The following is a 26,720-nucleotide window of genomic DNA, read 5'->3' as shown; positions in this document are numbered from 1 at the left end:
GAGTTTAGGGGTTAGAAATAATTAAGAATAGTTAGAAGCTAAAAGTTTAAGGTATGTTGTAGTATTTTAATATAGCTTATAGAGACTAGGAATTTTAGAGATACTAATGGCTAGAAATCTTTTTAGGAGTTAATGAGCTCAAGCAGGATTTAGAAAGATAAGAAATAAACTGAGGAATGTGGTATACAGCCCAGAGACAAACTTGAGTTACAATGTTATCACAAGGACACTTAAGAGGGAACTCTGAAGGACAGCAATGATTTATGGAGACAGTAAATCTGGGTGAGGGGAAACTGAAGATGTCATACCTCTGACCTAATGCTTTTGTAAAAGTATAAAAGAAAACCTGATGCTTAAAATAAACATGCAGTCCAAATGAGTGAGAGGCTGCATCATTCGCAGACCCCGTTCATCCCTTCAGGGCATTTCCCTGGCTGCCTGAGCTGGACTTTGGCAGCGTCTTTTAATTTCATGGCTGCAATCACCATCTGCAGTGATTTTGGAGCCCCCAAAATAAAGTCAGCCTCTGTTTCCACTGTTCCCCCATCTATTTTTGTTTAGAAATAATAATCATATCAGCTCAACATTTTCCTGAAACTTTTTATCTGCTCAAGAGATGAACAGAATGAGAACTCAAAGTTCTCTTTCATAGGATTTGAGACTGACAACTTGACATAGAAATATCATGTATGTACATTGTTAGGAATCCACAGTATTGACTATAAAATGATTCACTGTGTCATCCTTGTAACTGAGTGGTCTTCCTCACTGTGGGCCAAAAAGATTGACTCAGTGGCTTCCTACATGCTCAAAGAATTGGCTGATGAATGAAATCACTCAATGTTGTCATTTGGCCATGTTTACTCATTTATTTAAAAATTGTTTAGCATCTTCAAAAGAGACAAAATTCCTGCACTTTTAGAATATTTAGTCTAGTGAGAGTGAGAAATAAAAGAGAATTAAGTACATAGGAAACAAGAACATTTCAGATTGTCCTGATAAGGAAATAAAGGGAAATACAGAGCTAGGAAGGATGTACACTAGGTAAGGTAGACAGGTTTCCAGGAAGAGGTGATGTCTGAAGAAAGACCTTACAGATGAGAAGAGCTTGGAAGGGTATTTGAGACAGAAGCATTAGTCACTCAATCGTGTCTGACTCTTTGCGACCCCATGGACTGTAGCCCACCAGGCTCCTCTGTACATGGAATTCTCCAAGCAAGAATACTAGAGTGGTAGCCATTCCCTTGCTCCAGCGGATCTTCCTGACCCAGGGATCAAACCCAGGTCTCCTACATTGCTGGCAGATTCTTTAGTGTCTGAGCCACTAGGGAAGCCATTTGAGACAGAGGCAGTAATAAATGCCAAAGTTGTAGGGCAGGAAACATTTGGCATGAACAATGAGTTGTAAGGAGGTCAGTGTTTTTCTCACACAGTAAGCAAAGGAGAAAGTAACCAACTGGAGGAGAGTTTGGCCAGGATCTGATCACATAAGATCATGAGGCTATGAATTTATCTTTTATGCTGAAAGCAGTGGGAAATGACCAAAGGGTAGATATTTTAGAGGTTGATTTATGACAACTTGTGTATGTGACTCATAAAGTTCTATAAGTATTGTATGACATAGTTTAGCAATTCTCTTTTGTGTATAGTTGTACATACTCATTTACTTCTGTGATTCTTTATTCCACATGAATTTGAAGTGGTTAAAATGTAGTTAAATAAGAAAAACTAAAATAAACCAACAGCTCAAAGTTGTGGAATGGCAAGAATAGAAGCGGGTAGACCAGTTATTGAAATAGTGCTCTTTAAATAGTGCTAATAGAGGAATATAGTTTCATTCACTAAGACAGAAGAGAGTGAGAGAGGTGTAGCTTTAGGTTTTATATTTTGGATATAAGTTTACGATGATATATCAGTTATCATGGGTTTCATTATGCTGAATAATATTTCACTGTTTCAGTGTAATACAACTTTATTGTTATTGTTGTTGGTTAGTCGCTCAGTCGTGTCTGACTCTTTGCAACCCCATTGACTGCAGCACTCCAGTCTTCCCTGTCCTTCACCATCTCCTGGAGTTTGCTCAAATTTATGTCCATTGAATTGGTGATGCCATCCAACTACCTTGTCCTCTGTCGTCCCCTTTTCCTCCTGCCTTCAATCTTTCCTGGCATCAGGGACTTTTCCAGTGAGTCAGCTGTTTGCATCAGGTGACCAAAATACTGGAGCTTCAGCTTCAACATCAGTTCTTCCAATGAGTATTCAGGGTTGATTTCATTTAGGATGGACTGGTTTGATCTCCTTGCAGTCCAAGGGACTCTCAAGAGTCTTCTCTGGCACCACAGTTCCGAGGCATCAATTCTTTGGTGCTCTGCCGTCTTTACAGTCCAGCTCTCGCAACCGTTATGTCACCATTGGGAAGACCATAGCCTTGACTATACATACTTTATTGGTAGAGTGATGCCTCTGCTTTTCAACACACTATCTAGGTTTGTCATAGCTTTTCTGCCAAGAAGCAATCGTCTTCTGATTTCATGGCTGCAGTCACCCTCTGCAGTGATCTTAGAAACCAAGAAGAGGAAATCTGTTACTGTTTCCACCTTTTACCCTTCTATTTGCCATGAAGTAATGGGGCCGGATGCCATGATCTTAGTTTTTTTAAATATTTAGGTTTAAATCGGCTTTTTCACTCTTCTCATTCACCCTCATCAAGAGGCTCTTTAGTTCCTCTTCACGTCTGCCATTAGAGTGATATCATTAGCATATCTGAGGTTTCTTCATGTTTCTCCCACCTATCTTGATTCCAGCCCAGCATTTCTCAGAGTATAAATTAAATAAACAGGATGACAACAGACAGCCCTATCGTACTCCTTTATCAATCCTGAACCAATCAGTTATGCCATACAGGGTTCTAGCTATTGCTTCTTGACCTCCATACAGGTTTCTCAGGAGACAGGTAAGATGGTCTGGTATTCCCATCTCTTTAAGTGCTTTCCAGTTTGTTAATGATCCACACAGTCAAAGGCTTTAGTGTAGTTGATGAAACAGAGGTAGATGGTTTTCTGGAAATCCCTTGCTTTCTCTGTGATCCAGTGAATGTTGGCAATTTGATCTCTTGTTCCTGTGCCTTTTCTAAACCCTCCTTGGATGTCTGGAAGTTCTTCGTTCACATAATGCTGAAGCCTAGCATGCAAGATTTTAAGCATGACCTTACTAGCATGGGAGATGAGTACAATTGCCCAATGGTTTGAGCATTCTTTAGTACTACCCGTCTTGAGAATTGGGATGAGGACTGACCTTTTCCAGTCCAGCGGCCACTACTGGGTCTTGCAGAATTGCTGATACACTGAGTGCACCACTTTGATAGCATCATTTTTAGAGTTTTGAATAGCTATACTGGAATTGCATTGCATCCACTAGCTTTACTGACAGCAGTGCTTCCTAAGACCCACTTGACTTCACACTCCAGAATGTCTAGCTCTGGGTGACTTACCACACCTTCGTGGTTATCTGGTTCATTGAGATCTTTTTTGTGCAGTTCTTCCATGTTTTCTTTCCGTTTCCTCTTGATCTCTTCTGCTTCTTCTAGGTCTCTACTGTTTTTGTCTTTTATTGTGCACATTGTGGATGAAGTGTTCCCTTGATATTTCCAGTTTTCCTTAAGAGATCTCTAGTCTTTCCCCTTCTGTTGTTTTCCTCTATTTTTATGCATCATTCATCAAAGAAGTCCTTCTTATCTCTCCTTGCTGTGCTTTGGAACTCTGCATTTAGTTGGGTGTACCTTTCCCTTTCTCCCTTGCTTTTTACTTCTCTTCTTTCTTCAGCCTCCTCAGATAACCACTTTGCCTTCTTGCTTTTCTTTTTCTTTGGGATGGTTTTGCTCACTCCTGTGTAGTATTATGGACCTCCACCCATAGTTCTTCAGGCACACTGTTTACTAAATCTAACGCCTTGAATCTATTTGTCACTCTACTGCATATTCATAGGGGATTTGATTTAAGTTTTACCTGGCTGGCCTAGTGGTTTTCCCTGCTTTCTTTAGTTTGAGCCTGAATTTTGCTATGAGAAGCTGATTATCTGAGCCACAGTCAGCTCCGGGTTTTGTTTTTGCTGACTGCATACAGCTTCTCCATCTTTGGCTACAAAGAATATAATCAATTTGATTTTGGTATTGACCATTTGGTGATGTCTGTGTGTAAAGTTGTCTCTTGTGTTGTTGAAAAAAGATATTTGCTCTGACCAGTGGATTCTCTTGGCAGAATTCAGTTAGCCTTTGCCCTGCTTCATTTTGAACTCCAAGGCCAAATTTCCCTGTTACTCCAGGTATCTCTTGACTTGCTACTTCTGTATTTCAATCCCCAATGACGAATAGAACATCTTTTGTTGATATTAGTTCTAGGAGGGCTTCTAGATCTTCCTAGAACTGATCAGTTTAGCTTCTTTGGCGTCAGTGGTAGGGGCATAAACTTGAATTACTGTGGTGTTGAATGACTTGCCTTGGAAACGAACCAAGATCGTTCTGTCGTTTATGAGGTTGCACCCAAGTACTGCATTTTGGACTCTTTTGTTGTTTATGAGGGCTACTCCATTTTATTGTTACTAGCACTGTATTGAAGGGATATTTTCAAAATTTTGGTACCCGTTTTTTTATAGTATAAGTAATGCAGCATTGAACATCCTTATACAAATTGCTTCTTGAAATCTTTGAAGTATATCTGAGGGAAATTACTAATAGTGAATTAACTGGTTTAGTGTCTGCACCTTTCAAATTTGATAATATATTATCTAGCTGTTCCCCAAATTGTTGAATGATTTCACAGTCCAATTTAAAGAAGCTAAGAGTTCCCAGAACTGTTCTGAAAGATTTATGTAAGAAGATTGTGATTTCTTGGTCCATTCTGACATATGATATGGCTTGAAACTATGGAGTTATGTGTTTGAGTTATTTCCACCCAAAGCAAGCAAACACATGAGTAACTATTCTTCACCATCAGCTACTGACCTATGTCTCCACTATTTTTCAGAGCCAACTGCTTAGAAGGCTATATTGACTGTCTTCATTAATTCAACTGCCATTCAATTGCATGTTATTGTAAAGTGTTTGTGATATTTATCAGTTGAAATTTAATTTTTTAAAGCTTCAGTTTAAGTCAGTTTTGGGGGCTTTGTAAGTTTTCACATAAAATATAATTTTTCTGTGTGAAGCAAGAGTTCAAAGAACTTTTTCATGATGTTTCAGTTTGAACAGAAAATTCCCTTATGGAATACCTTTTAGTGTAACACTTGGGTCCATTTGCCAACCTCTCCTCAGATTCTTAAGTAATATGATATTCTATGCTGGGTACAGAAAATTTGCAGAGTGAAGTCTACATATGTTACTCAATTCAGTCACTCAGTTGTGTCCGACTCTTTGCGACCCCATGAACTGCAGCACGCCAGGCCTCCCTGTCCATCACCAACTCCTGGAGTCCACCCAAACCCATGCCCATTGAGTCAATGATGCCATCCAACCATCTCATCCTCTGTCGTCCCCTTCTCCTCCTGCCCCCAATCCTACCCAGCATCAGGGTCTTTTCCAATGAGTCAGCTCTTCACATCAGGTGGCCAAAGTATTGGAGTTTCAGCTTCAACATCAGTCCTTCCAATGAACACCCAGGACTGATCTCCTTTAGGATGGACTGGTTGGATCTCCTTGCAGTCCAAGGGACTCTCAAGAGTCTTCTCCAACACCACAGTTCAAAAGCATCAATTCTTTGGCGCTCAGCTTTCTTTATAGTCCAACTCTCACATCCATATGTGACCACTGGAAAAACCACAGCCTTGACTAGACGGACCTTTGTTGACAAAGTAATGTCTCTGCTTTTTAATATGCTATCTAGGTTGGTCATAACTTCCCTTCCAAGGAGTAAGTGTCTTTTAATTTCATGGCTGCAATCACCGTCAGCAGTGATTTTGGAGCCCAGAAAAATAAAGTCAGCCACTGTTTCCACTGTTTGCCCATCTATCTGCCATGAAGTGATGGGACCGGATGCCATGATCTTAGTTTTCTGAATGTTGAGCTTTAAGCCAACTTACTAATTCTTAGTAAATAACTAGAGAATAAATAAGATACCCTATAAAATAATTACCTCAAAGGGAGGATAATAATAGGGACTCTGACCTACAGAATTATTCCTGAGATGTAAACAGCCCATCCACATCTTTTCCATCTACATTTTCTTAAAGAATCAAAAGTTTCAGTTTTTACTAAAACCACAGGTTTACTTACATTTTCACCTTAGATGTTGATCTGCTATACTCTATTCCCTTTGCTTGTTTCCCTGCAATATCCTTTATAAATCTCTTTTTCTATTCAAGGTCTCAAGTTATACTGAGAGTAGAGTGCATGACAGATGGGATCTGGACATTTCCCATGATGTTGATTGCTACTGAGCCTGATGTGGATGAGGTCATTACTGTTGAAGCAGTTGGTTTATTTAAGGAATCTACTGTTGACTTCAGGCTGACAAGTCAGACAAGGTAATACATCAAGCATATGTGTGTAACTGGTTTTGTGAATGTAATTTATGCTGAACTGGGAAACAGAATTTAAGATGGAAAATTCTATTATGTCGTCTTTTTCTGGTTAAGTCAGAGCAATATTGCTTCTAGGAATCAAAGCTTTATATATTTCATATTTATTATTTAAAACTTGGAAAATAGAATCTACAAAGTGAATACCAAAGAACAATAAGAACAAGTAAATAGATATTGAAATTTAGAATAATATTTCTATTTGTTTTACAAAGGGTGTTTTAATGTATTTTTTTCAAACATAGGTGGGAGGTTTCTCAGTAAATTTTAATGGTTTTGGGCTATTAAGTGATTTAACTAGGTAGAGATGATTAGGTAGCCTACATTGAGATTCCATTTTTTGTATTATTCTGCATAGTCACAGCTATCTTTGTTATACTTGTGATAACATAAGCAGCACGACAGTAATACTTTTACCTTTCTCATATATAAAAAATATTTTTACAGATTTTTTTGAGGTATAACATACTTAGCATAAAATTCACCCATTGTCAGTGTACATTTCAATATTTTTAAAAAATGTGAAGAATTTGCAAACATAGCCACATTCTAGGTTTCAAACTCATCCTTCAGTTCAGTTCAGTTCAGTCACTCAGTCGTGTCCGACTCTTTACGACCCAATGGACTGCAGCACGCCAGGCCTCCTTGTCCATTACCAACTCCTGGAGTTTACTCAAACTCATGCCCATTGAGTCAATGATGCCACCCAACCATCTCATCCACTGCCGTCCCCTTCTCCTGCTTTCAGTCTTTTCCAGAATCAGGGTCTTTTCAAATGAGTCAGTTCTTCACATCAGGTGGCCAAAGTATTGGAGTTTCAGCTTCAACATCAGTCCTTCCAATGAAAATTCAGGACTGCTTTCCATTAGGGTGTACTGGTTGGGTCTCCTTACAGTCCAAGGGACTCTCAAGAGTCTTCTTCAACACCACAGTTCAAAAGCATCAATTCTTTGGCACTCAGCTTTCTTTATAGTCCAACTCTCACATCCATACATGACTACTGGAAAAACCATAGCCTTGACTAGGCGGACCTTTGTTGGCAAAGTAATGTCTCTGCTTTTTAATATGCTGTCTAGGTTGGTCATAACTTTTCTTTCAAGGAGGAAGCATCTTTTAATTTCATGGCCGCAATCACCATCTGCAGTGATTTTGGAGCCCAAAAAATTAAAGTCAGCCACAGTTTCCCCATCTATTTGCCATGAAATGATGGGACCAGATGCCATGATCTTAGTTTTCTGAATGTTGAGCTTTAAGCCAACATTTTCACTCTCCTCTTTCACTTTCATCAAGAGGCCCTTTAGTTCTTCTTCGCTTTCTGCTATAAGGGTGGTGTCATCTGCATATCTGAGGTTATTGATATTTTTCCCGGCAATCTTGATTCCAGCTTATGCTTCATCCAGCCTGTCATTTCGCATGATGTACTCTGCATATAAGCTAAATAAGCAGGATGACAATATACAGCCTTGATGTACTCCTTTTCCTGTTTGGAACCAGTCTGTTGTTCCATGTCCAGTTCTAACTGTTGCTTCTTGATCTGCATACAGAGTTCTAGGAGGCAGGTCAGGTGGTCTGGTATTCCCATCTCTTGAAGAATTTCCCACAGTTTGTTGTGATCCACACAGTCAAAGGCTTTGGCATAGTCAATAAAGCAGAAATAGATGTTTTTCTGGAACTCTGTTGCTTTTTCAGTGATCAGGTGGGTGTTGGCAAAGGCTGGTTCCTCTGCCTTTTCTAAAACCAGCTTGAACATCTGGAAGTTCACTGTTGACATATTGCAGAAGCCTGGCTTGGAGAATTTTAAGCATTAGTTTACTAGCGTGTGAAATGAGTGCAGTTGTGTGGTAGTTTGAGCATTCTTTGGCATTTCCTTTCTTTGGGAATTGAATGAAAACTGACCTTTTTGAGTCCTGTGGCCACTGCTGAGTTTTCCAAATTTGCTGGCATACTGAGTGCAGCACTTTAGCAGCAGCATCTTTTAGCATTTGAAATAGCTCACCTGAAATTCCATCACCTCCCCTAGTTTTGTTCCTAGTGATGCTTCCTAAGGCCCACTTGACTTCTCATTCCAGGATGTCTAGCTCTAGGTGAGTGATCACGCCATCGTGATTATCTGGGTCATGAAGATCTCTTTTGTATAGTTCTTCTGTGTATTCTCACCCCCTCTTCTTAATATCTTCTTTTTCTGTTAGGTCCATACCATTTCTGTCCTTTATTAAGCTCATCTTTGAATGAAATATTCCTCTGGTATCTCTAATTTTCTTGAAGAGATCTCTCGTCTTTCCCATTCTATTGTTTTCCTCTATTTCTTTGCACTGATCACTGAGGAAGGCTTTCTTATCTCTCTTTGCTATTCTTTGGAACTCTGCATTCAAATGGGTATATCTTTCCTTTTCTCCTTTGCTTTTTGCTTCTCTTCTTTTCACAGCTATTTATGAGGCCTCCTCAGGCAGCCATTTTGCTTTTTTGCATTTCATTTTCTTGGGGGTGGTCTTGATCCCTCTCTCCTGTAAATGTCACAAACCTCCGTCCATAGTTCATCAGGCACTCTGTCTATCAGATCTATAATCATAAGGGATAATAATGAGATGTATAATCGTAAGGGATTTGATTTAGGTCATACCTGAATGCTCTAGTGGTTTTCCCTACTTTCTTCAATTTAGGTCTGAATCTGGCAATAAGGAGTTCATGATCAAAGAGTTGGACAGTACTGAAGCAACTTAGTACTTAGTTGTTTCAGTACTGTCCAACTCTTTGTGACCCTATGGATTGTAGCCCTCCAGGCTCCTCTGTCCATGGGATTCTCCAGGCAAGAATACTGGAGTGGGTTGCCATGCCCTCCTCCAGAGGTCTGAACCCATATCTCTTATTTCTGCTGCATTGAAAGGTGGGTTCTTTACCACTAGTGCTTCCATCTCCCCCCAAATTTCCCTCCAACCCCTTTTCTGTCAACCTCTACTCCCGCCCCCTGTCTCTGACAACCATTGATATGTTTTCTATCTCTGTAACCTTGCCTTTTCTGGATATTTTATATTTATATAAATAGAATCATTCAGTATGTACTGGATTTTTAAAACAGTTTTTATACAGTTTTAGGTTTCCAAGAAAAGTGAGAGGAAGGCACAGAGATTTCTCAGTCACCCCCTGCACCCACCCATGTGTAACCTCCCCCATTATCAACATCACTCACATAAATGGTACATTTTTTAATAAAGGTAGACCTACATTGATACATCATAACCATCTGAAGTTTGTAGTTTCCAATAAGTCTAACTTTTGGTGTTGTACATCCTATGAGTTTGGTCAAAAGTATGATGATATATGGGCTTCTCTGATGGCACGGTGGTAAAGAATCTGGCTGCCAATGCAGGAGACTCAGGTTCAATCCCTGGGTCAGGAAGATCCCCTGGACGAGGGCATGGCACCCCATTCTGGTATTCTTGCCTGGAAAATTTCATGGGCACAGGAGCCTGACGGGTTACAATTTGTGGGGTCTCAATGAGTTGGACAGGACTGAGTGATGGAGCACACACATGATGATATATATATATGTCATTAGATATCATGCAGAGTATTTTCACTGCCCTAAAAATCCTCTTTGCTCTCCCTATTTATTTCTCTTACCCCACTCTTGGAAACCACTGATCTTTCTATTGTCTCCATAGTTTTTTTACATAATTTTTTACAGAATGTCATATTATTGGAATCATATAGTATACCAGTTCAGTTCAGTTCAGTCACTCAGTTCGTGTCCGACTCTTTGCAACCCCATGGACCGCAGCACACCAGGCTTCCCTGTCTATCACCAACTCCCAGAGCTTGCTTAAACTCATGTCTATCGAGTCAGTGATGCCATCCAACCATCTCATCCTCTGTCGTCCCCTTCTCCTCTTGCCCTCAATCTCTCCCAGCATCAGGGTCTTTTCCAGTGAGTCGGCTCTTCCCATCAGGTGGCCAAAGTATTAGAGTTTCATCTTCATCATCAGTCCTTCCAATGAATATTCAGGACTGATTGCTTTTAGGATTGACTGGTTTGATCTCCTACTCCTTGGACTGAGACTCCAAGGGACTTACAGTCTGAGAGTCTCAGACTAGCATATAGTATGTAGCCTTTTCAAATTGACTTCTTTTACTTAGCAATATGCATTTGAATTTCATCCATGTCTTTTTATGACTTGATAGCTCATTTCTTTTTTAGCATTGAATAATATTCCACGATCTGGATGTATCAGTACCTTTATCCATTCACCTACTAAAGAACATCTTGATTGCTCCTGAGTTTTGGCAATTATGAATAAAGCTGGTATAAACATCTGAGTGAAGATTTTATTGTAGATGTAATTTTTCAGTTCTTTTAAGTAAATACCAAGGCGCATGATTGCTGGATCCTATGGTAAGGGTGGGCTTCCCTGATACCTCAGTTGTTAAAGAATCTGCCTGCAATGCGCGAGACCTGAGTTCCATCCCTCAGTTGGGAAGAACCCCTGGAGAAGGGAAAGGCTACCCACTCCAGTATTTTGGCCTGGAGAATTCCATAGACTGTATAGTCCATGGGGTCTCTAAGAGTGTATTTGGTGTTATCACAAATGACAAAACTGCCTTCCAAAGTAGCTGTACCATTTTGCATCCCCAGTAGTAATAAATGAGAGTTCCTGTTGCTCCACATTCTTCCTGGTACTCAGTGGTACTGGTGTTCTTGATTTCAGCCATTCTAATGAAAGTATAGTGGTACCTCACTGTAGGTAGTTTTAGTTTGCATTTCCCTGATGACATATGGTGTGATGCATCTTTTCAAATGCTTACTTGCCATATGTATACCTTCTTTGGTAAGGTGTCCGAGAAGATATTTTGCCCAATTTTAATTGGGTTATTTGTTTTCTTCTTCTGAGTTTTTAGAGTTCTTTGTATATTTTGGATAATAGTTCTTTATGAGTTATTTCTTTTGCAAGTATGTTCCCCCAGTCTGTGCTTATCTTCTAATTCTCTTGATATCGTTCTTCTTTTAATGAAGTCTAGCTTGTTATTTATTTCATGGAGACTGTGTCTGCTATTGTATCCAATAAGACACCACCATACCCAGGTCATATAAGTTTTCTCTTACATTATCTTCTTGGAGTTTTATAGTTTTTGTTTGTTTGTTTGTTTGTTTTACATTTAGGTTTATGGTCCATTTTAAGTTAATATTTGTGAGACTTGTAAAATATGTGTCTTGATTATTATATTTTTTTTGCATGTGGATGTCCTGTTATTCCAGCACCATTTCTTGAAAACACTGTCTTTGTTCCATTGTATTGCCTTTGATCCTTCATCAAAGATCAGTTGACTATATTTATATGAGTTTCTTTCTGGGTTCTCTATTTTGATCTATTCATCTGTGTGTCTATTCTTTAATAAATACCATATTATGTTAATTATGGTAGCTTTATTGTAAGTCTTCAAGTCAGGTAGTATTAGTACTCCAACTTAGTTCTTGTTCTTCAATACTGAGCTGGCTATTCTGAGTCTTTTGCATCTCTATATAATCCATTTGTTGATGGGATTGCATAGAATCTACAGGTCAAATTGAGAAGGACTGCCATCTTGACAATAGTGAATCTTCTGATTCATGAATATAACATATTTCCCCATTTATTTAGTTGTTGCTTACTTTCATTCATCAGAGTTTTGTAGTTTTTCTCATATACATCGTGTACATATTAGTAAATTTATACCTAAGTATTTCATTTTGAGAGATGCTAATATAAATGATCTTGGTATTCAATTCCAAATTTCACTTGTTCATTGTTAATGTACAGAAAGCAATTGTATTTTGTACATTAATCTTATATCCTTCAACCTTGCTATAATTGCCTATCAGTTCCAGGGATTTTATTGTAGAGTCTTTGGTAATATCTACATAGATGATCTATCAACTGCAAATAAAGACAGATTTATGTCTTTCTTCCCAACCTAAATATCTTTTGTTTCCTTTTCTGGCTTTACTGCATTAACAAGGATTTGCATATGAGATTGAAAAGGAGTGATGGGAGGAGACATATTTGCTTTTATGTGATCTTTGTGGCAAAGTTAGAAGTTTCTTACCATTAAATATGTTGTTGACAGTAGGATTTTTGTAGACAGTTTTTAGCAAGTTGAGGAAGTACACCTCTATTCCTAATTAACTGATAGTTTTTATCATTAATGTGTGTTGGATTTTATCAAATGCTTTTTCTGTATCTATAGATATAATCATGTACTTTTTTTCTTTTTAAATCTGTTGACATGATGAATTTCATTAATTGATTTTCAAATGTTGAACCAACCCTGCATATCTGGGATAAATCATATTTAATCATGGTATATAACTATTTTTATACTTTTTTGATGCTGTTATAATGAAATTGTTTTATTTCTTTTTGCAGATAGTTCACTGTTTTCTTATTGTATGTAAAGCCAACTGATTTTTGTATGTGGATTTTGTGTCCTTCAATTTTATTGAATTCAGTTATTCTAACAGTTTTTTGGTGGAGTCTTTCAGATTTTCTATATATAGTGTCAGTTGCTCAGTCATGTCCAATTCTTTGTGACCCCATGGACTGTAGCCAGGGCTACAGGCTCCGCTGTCCATGGGATTCTTCAGGCAAGAATACTGGAGTGGGTTGCCATTTCCTTCTCCAGGGGATCTTCCCAACCCAGGGATTGAACCCAAGTCTCCTGCGTTGCAGGCAGTTTCTATACTATTTGAGCTACCTGGGATTATGTCATTAGCAGACAGACAGTTTTACTTCTTCCTTTCTGATTTAGATATCTTTTATTTATTTTTCTTGCTTAATTACTCTGGCTCAGACTTCCAGTACTATCTTGAATAGGAGTGGTGAGAATAGGCACCCTTGTCTTGTTCCTGATCTTACAGGAAAAGTTTTCAGCCTTTCAACATTAAGTATAATGTTAGTTGTGGGCTTGTCGTATATGGCCTTTATTATGTTGAGTCACATTCCTTCTAAGTCAGTTTTGTTGAGAGTTTTTATCATGAAAGGATTTTAAATTTTGTCAAATGGTTTTTCTGTAGCTGTTGAAAGTATCATATGATTTTTATCTTTCACTCTATTAATGTGTATCACATTTGCTGATTTGTATATATTGAACTATCTTTGCATCCCAGGGATAAATCCTACTTCATTTTGGTGTATGAGACTTCTAATGTACTATTGAATTGAGTTTCCTAGTATTTTATTGAGAATTTTCACACCTATATTCATCATGTCCCTGGAGGAGGAAATGGCAGCCCTCTCCAGTATTCTTGCCTGGGGAATCCCATGGACAGAGGAGCCTGATGGGCTACAGTCCATAGGGTCACAAAGAGTCAGACACAACTGAAGCGACTTAGCATGCACACATGCACACATTCATCAGGTATATTGGCTTGCATGTTTCTTTTCTTGAAATGTCTTTATCTGCCTTTGGCATGTGGGTATTGCTGACTTCATAAAATAAGCTTAGGAGTGTCCCCTCCTCTCCAATTTTTTGGAAAAGTTTAAGAAAGATTAGCAACCATTCTTTTAAAATACTTGGTAGAGTTCACCGATGAAACTATCTTCTCCTGGGCTTTTTTTGTTGGGAGCTAGTTGATTACTGATCCGATCTCCTTACTTATTGTGTTGCTGTGTTCTCATTTGAAGTAGTGGTCACCTCCTCCAGTTTTTGCTGACTGTCTTTAGGAGATAAATACCTTCTTTCCATCCTACTTGATATTCCAAGGATTTCTCAGACCTTTTCTCTGTGTATCCCTGTTCCACACCTCTTCGTCTGTCTCTTGGCAGAATACTAAAGCTTGTATGCCTTCTCTTGATCCTGTCAAACCAGTTCTAATGCTGACAAGCCTCCCTTTTGCTTTTCCTAGAGCAGTGCTAAATGTTCAACTTTGTGGTTTCTTGCAACCCCTCAGAGGTGGGCCTGCTTTCTACAGATGCTCACTAGCCATCTGCAAAGGCTCAGTATTACTGCTCTTGGGAACTCAGACCAGCCAAAGGATGAGGATGTGTGGGAGTAAGGCACCCAGGGTGCTGGGGATACTTATAGACAAGCTGGGGGAAGTACAGTAAAGAAGTTTCCATTGTCTCATGGGTGGGCCTTCTTGATAGAGTATGTGATATAGTTAGTAGGAGCTGTGTCCGTTTAGTGACCTCTAAGAGCCCTATTCTTTGCTCTTCCAGCCACTCCCCATCGAGGTACTCATTTGCATATTCTCACTTTCCTCCATGGGAGAAATCACAGGCTGAGAAGTTCTCTCTGAGCACTGAGCTGTGGCACTCTGGGGGAAGGCTCACACTCCTAAAGTGAAATTATTTTGCTTATGCTATGCAATGTGTCCAGTTCGAATTTTTTTGCTTTGTTTTGTTCCAGTGGTGTGCTGGGACCTCTCCCCTGGACTCCTGGACTTCTACAAAGACTCTCTGTCTGTCCACTGGTAATTGTCCAAATCAGTGCTCTTCAGGGACAGTTCCAGGACCATGGCCAAGAAGGGCTGGAATTGGTTCACAGTCTACTTTAAGTCTACAGCCAGAATTGAGTTCCATATGCCTGTCACCCTATACAGGGATGTGTGACTCCTCCCAGGTCCTTGGGCATATGGCATTGATGGCATAACCAAAGCCAAATTGAGCTGTGACTGAGTCCTTCGGGGTATGGAGCTGTTTCCTTGCCATTTGCCATAGCCACAGTTAGCAAGTCAGCCACCTGGTTGTGGGCCTGCATTATCAAAATGGCTCCCCTCATTCTTAGACTGCACCAGAGTTTCACAATCTCCTACCTAAGTACTTTTGTCCATGGATGATGTGAAATTATTCTTGTTGTGGAAGATATGGGTGAGGAACATCTTATTCAGTCACCTTGCTGATTTCACTCCTGTTTTGATATTTTCTAGTTTCTTGAAGTGAGAGCTTAGATTACTAATTGGATATCTTTTCTTTATTCTGTTGTAATTATTTTTTTGTGATAAATTTCCCTATGGGTGCTGCTTTAGCTGAATTTCACAAACTTTGATCTGTTGTATATTCATATTCATTTGGTTCTAAATGTATATTTTTATTTCCTTTGAGAGTTCTCATTTGACCTCTGGGTTATTTGGTAGAGTATTGTTTTATTTACAAATGTTTTAGAAGATTTCTGTTGTCTCTCCATTATTGACTTCTAGTTTGATTCTATTCTGGTCACAGAACATACTCCATAAATTCATTTTATATTTATTGAAAAGAATGGATATTATTCTTTTGTTGGCTGGAGTGTTCTACACCTATCTGTTAGAGCCTGTTGGTTGATCATATTTTTTAATTCATTTGTTTCCTCACTGATTTTCTATCCCATTGTTCTCTAAATTGATGAGAGGAGTATTCATATCCCAGGACATAATTGTGCATTTATTTATTTCTCTTTTAAATTATGTTTTTGCTACATACACTTATAAAGTTCTGATATTTAGTACATGAAAATGTAGGATTCTTGTGTTATTTTGTCATATTTACTCTTTGTCATTATATAATATCTCTTTTTGTCTGGTACATATATTAGCTTTGAAGTCTACTTAATCTGATATTTATATAGGTGCTCCTATTTTACTCTTGCTTTTTAAAAAAATGAATATTTGTATGGTATAATGCTTTTCAGTCTACCTATGTCACTAAAGTTGAAGTGTATTTCTTACAGACAGCATATAATTTGATCATCCTTTTAAATTAACTTGACTTCCATTGGTGTACATTTACATCACTAAAATCTAAAGTAATGATTGATATATTAGGTTTATTTCTACAATTTCATTGTTCATTTTGTTTCTTTCATCTGTTTTCCTTTTCTTGCCTTTGTATTGGTAAACCAAACTGTTTTTAAAATCCATTATTATTTATCTATAGTATTTTTAAATACATATCACTATATAGTTTGTTTTTAATAATTATTTATTATAATATTCATATGCAACATATCACAGTCTACTGCTATAGACATTTTGCTATAATAAAGGTAGAAACTTCATTTCCATAGGCTCCTTTATTCCTCTCAATTTTTAAATGTAAAGTCATGACATAAATTGAGTACCATGAATGATGATGTTATAATCTTTGCTTCAGTTGTAAGATATTATAAAAACTCATCAAAAGAAGGATAGTCCATTATGTGCTGTGCTGTGCTTAGTCACTCAGTCGTGTCCAGTTCTTTGCAACCCCATGGAATTGTAGTCTGCCAGGCTCCTCTGTCCCTGGGGATTCTCCAAGCAAGAATAGTGGATTGGGTTGCCATGACCTCCTCCAGGGGATCTTCCCAACCCAGGGATCAAACCCAGGTCTCCCACACTGCAGGCAGATTCTTTATTGTGTGAGTCGCTAGAGAAGCCCATACCTCCCCCTGTTTTTCTCCATTCCTTTGTTTTTCTTTCCTCCTGAAGTCTCAGCCTCTTCCTGTTCTAATTTCTTTTTTGTTAAGGAACTTCCTTGAGCTCTTTTTAAAGATTAGCTCTGCTGCTGCTGCTAAGTCGCTAATGACACATTATTTTAGCTTTCCTTAATCTGAGATTATTTCTTTATTATGGAAGAATACTTTTACCTGATATAGAATTCATGATTCAGAGTTCTTTTCCTTCATCTCTTGAAAAAATGTACCACTTCCTTATGGCTTGCTTGGTTTCCAAGGAGAAATGTGCTGTCATTTAAACTGTTGCTCCCCTATAGATAACATATTATTTCTTCCTAGTTTCTTTCAGGATGTTTTATTTAATATTAGTCTTCAGAAGTTTGATTATGATGAGTTTTGTCATGTAATATCTACTGTCATTATTAGTCTGAGTTCAATGAAGACAGGGACTCAGACTACCGTAGTCAGTCCCAGATATATAAGGGATGCTTGATAAAATGCCCTGAAAGAATGAAAATTCCCAGGCACTTTGGTTGTTACTGAATGTAAATTTGCTTTGAAGTACACTTGGAGATGAAACAGAAGCTTGGTGTATTTCTTAGGTTTCTGGGATTTAATGGCACACAGGTTATATCCTGTTTCTTTTGGGATACCTTTTAAAACTCTTTAAAAACATTTTTAAAAATCCATTCAGAGTTATTTAAAGTTATTTGTACCCTTATGTACTACATAAAACTATCATATCAATATATTTGGAGTCTTTTCATAGTAAGTTGTTCATTGTAATGAAACATTTTAATGAGTTGATCAGCTCCAAATAAACACAGTTATGGGCATCATTGGAGCTCAGCTCTCTTAATAACTTATTAATTATCCTTAACTAATTGGCCTGTAAAACTTTCTGAGTTGGTCAATTTTAAAATATTCCCTGTGCAATCAAAAATGCAAAAATGAATATCTGTTTATTGGCTGGAAATTTTAATATCATACTTGTTTACCTTGAGAAAGCTGCTCTTGAGCAGGAAATCAATATTCGTTCATCCAGTTTTTTTTTCTTTTGATATTTGCTTGGCATTTGTCTTTGGTACCTGTGACTCTGATAAAGTTTTAAGTTTAAAGTCAGAATTCCTTCATTCAGTTTTGTATGTGTATTTGCCTACACATTTGGGCATTGTCCATGGTCTTTGCTACTACAAATCTGTTTGACACATTTCCCAAATAGATGAAAATTAACTAAAGGGATGCAAGGTAGATGCTACCAAAAACATGAGAAAGTGAACAGATTTCATAACCTGTATGAGCCTTTAATGAGTGAAATTATCTTTCTTCTTTCATGTTTGTTGTTGTTATTGTTGTTCAGTCGCTCAGATGTGTCCATCTCCTTGTGACTTCAGTGGACAGCAGCACCCCAGACTTCCCTGTCCTTCACTATCTCCTGGAGTTTGCTCAAATTCATGCCCCTTGAGTCGATGAAGCCATCCAACCATCTCATCCTCTGTTGTCCCCTTCTCCTCCTGCCTTCAATCTTTCCCAGCATCAGGGTCTTTTAATGGAGACTCCACTTTTCAATGGAGTAAGCTCTTCGCATCAGGTGGCCAAAGTATTGGAGCTTCAGCTTCAACATCAGTCCTTCCAATGAATATTCAGGTTTGATTTTCTTTAGGATTGACTGGTTTAATCTCCTTGCTGTCCAACGGACTCTCAAGAATCTTCTCCAGCACCACAGTTCAAAAGCATCAGCTCTTCCATACTCAGCATTCTTTCTGATCCAACTCTCACATCCATACATGACTACTGGAAAAAACATAGCTTTGACTATACAGACCTTTGTAGGCAAAGTGATGTCTCTGCTTTTTAAAGAGTCTAGGTTTGTCATAGGTTTTCTTCCAAGGAGCAAGCATCTTTTAATTTCATTGCTGCAGTCACCATCTGCAGTGATTTCAGAGCCCTAGAAAAAAAAGTCTTATCAGTGTTTTCATTTTTTCCCCATCTATTTGCCTTGAGGTGATGGGACCAGATGCCATGATCTTCGTTTTTTGAATACTGAGTTTTAAGCCAGCTTTTTCACTCTCCTCTTTCCCCTTCCCCAAGAGGCTTTTTGGTTTCTCTTCACTTAATGCCATCAGGGTGTTGTTTTCTGTATGTCTGAGGTTATTGATATTTCTCCTAGCAGTCTTGATTCCAGCTTGTGCTTCATCCAGCCTGGAAATTTGCATGATTTACTCTGCGTATAAGTTAAATAAGCAGGGTAACAGTATACACCTTGACATACTCCTTTCCTAATTTTGAACCAGTCCATTTTTCCATGTCTGGTTCTAACTGTTGACCTGAATACAGGTTTCTCAAGAGACAAGTAAGGTGGTCTGGTATTCCCATCTCTTTTAGAACTTTCCAAATTTGTTGTGATCCACACAGTCAAAGGCTTTGGCGTAGTCAATGAAGCAGAAGTAGATGTTTTTCTGGAATTCCCTTGCTTTTTCTATGATCCAGTGGATGTTGGTAATTTGATCTCTGGTTCCTCTGCCTTTTCTAAATCCAGCTTGTACATCTGGAAGTTCTCAGTTCATGTATTGTTAAAGCCTAGCTTGAAGGATTTTGAGCATTACCTTACTAGCATGTGAAATGAGTGCAATTGTGTAGTAGTTTGAACATTCTTTGGCATTGCCCTTCTTTGGATTGGAATGAAAACTGACCTTTTCCAGTCCTGTGGCCACTGCTGAGCTTTCCAAATTTGCTGGCATATTGAGTGTGACACTTTAACAGCATCACCTTTGAAATAGCTCAACTGGAATTCCATCACCTCCACTAGCTTTGTTCATAGTAATGCTTTCTAAGGCCCACTTGACTTCGCACTCCAGGATGTCTGGCTCTAGGTGAGTGATCACACCATCGTGGTTATTTGGGTCATTAAGACCTTTTTGTACAGTTCTTTTGTGTATTCTTGCCACCTCTTCTTAATCTCTTCTGCTTCTATTAGGTCCTTGCTACTTGAGATCTCTAGTCTTTCCCATTCTGTTGTTTTCCTCAATTTCTTTGCATGGTTCACTTAAGAACGCTTTCTTATCTCTCCTTGCTATTCTTTGGAACTCTGCATTCAGATGGGTATATCTTTCCTTTTCTCCTTTGTATTTTGCTTCTCTTCTTTTCCGAGCCATTTGTAAGGCCTCCTCGGACAACCATTTTTCCTTGTTGCATTACTTTTTCTTGGGGAAGGTTTTGGTTCCCCACTTCCTATGCAATGGTATGAACCTCTGTCCATAATTCTTCAGGCATTCTGTCTGTCAGATGTAATCCTTTGACTCTATTTGTCACTTTCACTGTATATCATATCAGATTTGATTTAGGTCATACCTGAATGGTCTAGTGGTTGTCCCTACTTTCTTCAATTTAAGTCTGAATTTGGTAATAAGGAATTCATAATCTGAGCCACAGTCGGTTCCCAGTCTTCTTTTTGCTGACTATATAGAATTTCTCCATCATCGACTGCAAAGAATATAATCATATTTTGGTATGGACCATCTGGTGATGCCCATGTGTAGAGTCTTCTCTTGTGTTATTGAAGAGGGTGTTTGCTATGACCAGCATGTTCTCTTGGCAAAACTCTGTTAACCTTTGCTCTGCTTCATTTTGTACTCCAAGGCCAAACTTGCCTGTTACTCCAGGTATCTCTTGACTTCTTACTTTTGCATTCCAGTCCCCTATGATGAAAAGAACATCTTTTGGGGGGCCTTTAATGAGTAAAATTATGTTTCTTCTTTCTTGTTTGTGGAAAATATATAATCCATAGAGTTCATAGTATCTGAAACATTATATTCTGTCCTTGTTGATTTTTTTATAATATTATCCTGCATTTAATTTAATGAAAATGTAGGAACTGTAGCATTTGAATTCAAGATAACATAAATTCCATCCTTCATTGCCTCATGTGACTGCTCTGGACAGATACAATTATATAATTTAATCATTAGTTATAAGATATTATAATTTAAAAATCAGAAAGTTTTGGATGATACTCATAAAGGAAAACACTCAATAAAGATATAAAATGAAATGTGTGAGTTTTCTAGAAGAATTTCATCATGATTATTTCTATCTAAATTGAAAGGTAAATAATTTTCATAAATGTACTTTGTCTTAAATCTAACTGGAAGCTCTGCCTTCATTTAGATAGTTGGAGACATAGGCCAAGGCCCTTGTTTGCCATCAGAAGGGCGGAAGAACAGGAACATGTTATATCCTATTGAATATCCACTTTAATTCAGAAACCAGTATGATTTATTCTTCCATTGTCTTGGGTAGTGTCATCCTAGGTTGTGTATACTATGACCATAATAATGTTAATACTTTACACATGTGCTCAGCCTGATATTTTCCCACGATAAAAGGTCAGGATTATATCTATGCCTCACTTAGCCTTTTCAAAAAAAAAAATTATGAGCTTAGTTCTTCCTTTCTTGGTTCCCCTACATTTATTTAATTCTTCTCCATCCATTTGCAATAGATTTAGATCATTTCCTTATACCTTGACCTGGCCTTTGGAAAAATATAAGATAATTACAAAGTCAGTTTCTTCAGACTACTTTTCAGTTTATTTTTGTGTCTTTACTGGGTATCTTGATTTCTAAAGGTCTTTCATGTAATTTTTTATGAATACAACCAGAAAATATATGACATATGTTTCACTCGCTAACACAATAAAATTTGTTCCCTTGTGCCCGTGTATTTTTCTATAAGAAAAAAAAAAGGCAATTATGACAATGTATTTGTGTAGAGGAAGCAAAAGAGAAACAACCATTCTGCTTCATTACAGTTATCTGCATTCATTTTTAATTAACATTACAAATGTTCTCTTAGATACTTTCTTTAAAATTAGAAGTACCTAGTATCTTTCATTCTGATATATTTCTGCAAGCATTAAGTTGTAAGAGAGTCTCAACAGAAATGTGAGATATACCTACTTCTTTAGGTTTCAGTATATTTTCCTGGTAGATGAATGTATTTATCATAAGTAATTGTATTTTCAAGTACACTCACAATATGAAATAAATTTTGATTCTTATGTGCTGAGGTCTGACAACCTTCTTATATTGAGTAAATGACTTAAAGTTACTGAGAAACCTAAAAATGTCAAAATAATATTTTTTAACATATAGCTTTTGATTTTGTTCAATTTTGGTTCTGAGGATATAATAATGTACACCTTATACTATGAACACAGGAGGTTTTCTTTTTTTGAGATTTAACAGAAAATTCTGCAGGTTTGGGGTACATTTCTGTTATAGCTTAATGATTGAGGTTCCCTTAGGAGGCTACAGTCACATGTTGGCAATATCCCCAGCCATCTTAAGGCTTGATTGAGCTAGCTCATCAAAATGGTTAACATAACTAGAAGTTAATGCTAGTTATTATCTAAAAGTGCAGCTGTTATTGGCTAATGGTGCCTACATGCAGTCTCTATGTACTGCTGTCTCAAGTAGTTGAATTTTGTATACAGTGATTGGTTTCCCATAGTGTGTAGTCCAAAAGAACTGCAGAGCATTTTCTGATATAGGACTAGAATTTATGCAGCTTCATTTAGCTACATTCTGTTGGCTACAGGAGAATCACTGTGTTGATTTGGATATGTGAAAGGGACTACCAGTCAGTTCAGTCGCTCAGTCGTGTCCGACTCTGCGACCCCATGGACTGCAGCATGCCAGGCTTCCCTGTCCATTACAAACTCCTGGAGCTTGCTCAAACTCATGTCCATCAAGTCAGTGATGCCATCCAACCATCTCATCATCTGTTGTCCCCTTCTCCTCCTGCCTTCAATCTTTCCCAGCATTTTGGGGGATGATTGAAAACTAGCCCGTGCCAGTTCTGTCTTTAAATTCATTTTAGTTGTTCCAATGCTGTACTATATTCCTGAATATATCCACTCTACATTCCATCCCTGGGGGCGGGGGGGGGGGCTATACCTAAGTAGGTATTAGAAATCTCAGGTCATCCAGATGACCCTTGAAACTTGAGGGAGTGATGGGAGATAGACTGACCTAATCATCTTTAGTGTTTGACCAGCTTCCCCGCAAACCAACTCAATGCTCAACATCTCCTTTTTCTCTCTGATCAAGTGTAAACTAAGTTCTGAAGAGAAATGACTCTGTGCCCCGATGACTACACATTTTTCTTATTTGCTGGGCATGAAGAGAAGGGAAAAGAGAAGAACAAAAAGCATGACAAACCATGAGATGGTGGCTATTCTATCTTCTAAATTAAATGATCTCTAAAACGTAAGGCCCCCAGGAGAGGAGGAAAGAGAAAAAGGCTCAAGGAAGACTATTTTGAGAAGTACATGTCATTTTGTGTTTTCCTTATTTAAAGGACCAGAGTTTGTCTAGGGATAATTTTAGGTATGATGATTCATACCTAGAATTTGCATTTTAAATACTTTGCATCCTCTGAAGAGTTAGGATAGATACATGATAGAGTTCAAAGTATCAGAACAGCTTATCTATTATTCTTAATGATATTGTTACCTTAAAAACTAAAAATAATGTGTTTCCAGTAAAAAGCTGTGTTTAGTCAGGGACAGTAATGAGCCCACTTTGGTGATTATTCATGATCATCATATTTTTCTTATTCCTTTGTTTGCCTTGCCAAAGAACAACACAGTAAACACAATAGTAAATACACAATAGTAAATATTTGCTTCATTCCTACTAAATATTTAGCAGAGTAACATTATTTAATTTTTCAAATACTACTCAGATAATCACTGTCTCAAATTTACCAAAAACACACACGCTGTGTGTGTCTCCAGTTTACCAAAGACACACACACACATCTTTACACAATCACAGCAAAGAATGGGTAGTGTGTAGTGGGCACAGTGCCCATTTAGATAAGATACCCCAGCTCCTGTCTCCCCTCCTCCAATCCCAACTCAACAGAAAATCTTTGGTCACATACCTATCCCAGCTTGGAGTCCTGTAAACCTCAGATTCAGGCCATTCTGAATGGTGGTAGGCTAAAGAATATGTCAGACCCCTGAGCTATATTTTCAATATCAATAGCCCTGGGAAAGCTGATTAAAATTTTCTATTACTTTATTTATTATGTATTTATTTTGTGACACTGCATGGCATGTGGGGTCTTAGTTCCCCAACCAGGGATCAAACCCATGCCTCCTGCATTGGAAGCACAGAGTCTTAACTACTGGACCATGAGGAAGTCCCCCCAAATCTCTGTTCTTTTAGAAGGTTAAATCCAGCATTAACTTTGGCACATGTAAGCAGAATAGGTGCCCTACTGGATAGCATAATGTAAGAAATGCCACATACAGAAAGGGATAATTTCTATAATTATCTGTCATCAACGTGATTTGAAATTTTCTGATCAGAGGCTTACCTTTTTGTATATTTAAAATTTTTCCAGCTTCACTAAGGTATGATTGACAGATAAATGTTGTATATATTCAAGGGAAACAATGTGATGATTAAATAAAATATATACTGTGAAATGATTCTTCCAATCAAGTTAACCTGTTCAGTACATTACATAGTTATCTTTTGGTGTGTGTGGTAAGAACACTAAAGATCTATCTTAGCAAATTTCAACTGTACAATGCATTATTAGCAACTATAGGCTCCATGCTATACATTTGATCTCTAGAATCTATTTATCTTATTAATATAGCTGAAAATCTGTACCCTTTAGCCAATATTCCCTATTTCCTCTAACCCCTAGACCCTGACGACCATTGTTCTACTCTCTGCTTCTGTGACCTCAACCTTTTTAGATTCTGTATTTAAGTGACATCATGCAAAACTTATTTTTCTATATCTGGCTTATTTTACTTAGTGTAATCTCCTCAGGCTTCATCTGTGTTGGCCCAAATGGCAAGAGTTCCTTCTTTTTTATGGCTAAATATTACTCCATTTTGTATATATACCACATTTTCTTTATTCATCTGTAGGTGGACACTTGGGCTATTTCCATATCTTGGCTGTAGTGACTAATGCTATAATAACATGGGGGTGCAGATATATCTTTGAGATACTAATTTCATTTCCTTTAGATATATGCCTATAAGTAGGATTGCTGGATCATATGGTAATTCAATTTTAGTTTTTTGAGGAAACTTCATCAAGTTTTCCATAATGTCTATACCAAATTTTAAATCCCACCAGCAGTGTTAAGTGGTTTTCTTTATTCCACATTCATGCTAACACTTATTTTTTGACTCTGTGATAGTAACCATCCTAACAGATATGAGGTGATATCCCATTGTGATTTTGATTTGCATTTCCCTGAGGAATAGTGATATTGAGCACTTTCATATACCTGTTGGCCATTTGTATGTCTTCTTTGGAAAAATATCTCTTGAGATTGTCTGCCCATTTTTAATAGGGTTATTTGTGGGTTTTCTTGCTATTGAGTTCTGTGAGTTCCTTATATATTTTAGATATTATCCCCCATTAGATACATGATTTGCAAATATTTTCTCCCTGTCCAAAGGTCACCTTTTCATTGGGTTGATTTCTTTTCCTTTGCTGTGCAGAATTTTTTTAGTGTGATATAGTCCTATTGCTTATTTTTGCTCTTGATTCCAGTGCTTTTGCTGTCATATTCTAAAAGTCTTTTTCATGCTATTTTAAATAGGATTGTTTTCTTAATATCCTTTTCAAATAGTTCATTGTTAGTGTATAGTAACACAACTCATTTTTGTATGTTGATTTTATATCCTGCAACTTTCCTGAATTCACTTATTATAAAGTTTTTTTCTGGAATCATTGTACAAATAAAATCAAAGATAATGATCTTAGAGGAAAAGCTTTTAGTTTTTCAATGTTGAATATATTAGCTGTGGACTTTTCATATGTGGCCTTTTTTATGTTAAAGTAATTTTCTTCTATTCCTAGATTGTTGAGTGTTTTTATCATAAAGTGGTGTTGAATTTTGTCAGTTTTTTTCTTGCATATCTTGAGATGATCATGTGTTTTTTTATCCTTCATTCTGTTAAAGTGGTTTATCATATTAATTAATATTCTTATGTGGAACTTTCTTCACATCCTATAGTTAAATCCGGTTTACACATGTATGATCCTATTAACATGCCATTGAATTCCATTTGATAGCATTTGTTGAGGGTTTTTGCATCTATATTCATCAGGGATATTTGCCAGTAGTTTTATTTTCTTGTAGTATCTTTTTCTGGCTTTGACATCAGGATAAATTAAGTTTGGAAGTATTTGGAAGAATCCCCTCCTCTTTCATATTTTAGAAGAGTTTGAGATGGATTTATGTTAATTCTTCTTTACATATTTGGTAGAATTCACCATCTGTTCCTGGGCGTTTCTTTGTTGGGAGGATTTTGATTACTGATTAAATGTTCTTAATACTCATATGTTCAGATTTTCTGTTTATTCATGATTTTGTCTTGGTAAATTCCTTTTTTTCTGGGGATTTATCCGTTTCTTCTCGGTTATACAAATTTTATGTATAATTGTTTATAGCAGTCTCTTCTGGTCATTTTTATTTCTGGGGCATCAGTTGTAATGTGTCCTTGTTCATATATGATTTTATACATTTAATTCTTATGTTTTTTCTTAATCTAGCTAATTTTATTGATTTTGTTATTTTCAAAAAACTCTGAATCAGTTAATTTTTTTCTAATTTTTTTCTTTTGTCTCTTTTATTTCTGCTCTACTCTTTATTTCCTTCTTTGGGTTGGGTTCTTCTTCATTTTCTTGTTTCTTGAGAAATAGAATTAGATTGTTTGACTTCTTTCT

General features: G+C 37.4%; 1 protein-coding gene across 1 annotated transcript in view; it reads left to right on the top strand.

Moving 5' to 3' along the window:
- Positions 1–26,720, top strand: part of CFAP47 (cilia and flagella associated protein 47) — a 493,129-nt gene that overhangs the window by 444,364 nt on the left and 22,045 nt on the right. Inside the window, exon 62 of the mRNA XM_081563532.1 lies at positions 6,355–6,516. Coding sequence (XP_081419658.1) covers positions 6,355–6,516 — 162 coding nt within the window. The remainder of the gene's footprint in view (positions 1–6,354; positions 6,517–26,720) is intronic.

The sequence above is a fragment of the Giraffa tippelskirchi genome, chromosome X (assembly GCF_054371585.1).
Source record: "Giraffa tippelskirchi isolate mGirTip1 chromosome X, T2T-mGirTip1v1.2.pri, whole genome shotgun sequence".
NCBI lineage: Eukaryota > Metazoa > Chordata > Mammalia > Artiodactyla > Giraffidae > Giraffa > Giraffa tippelskirchi.
The sequence above is the reverse complement of the archived record's forward strand: the minus strand, read 5'-3'. Positions and strand labels throughout refer to the sequence as shown.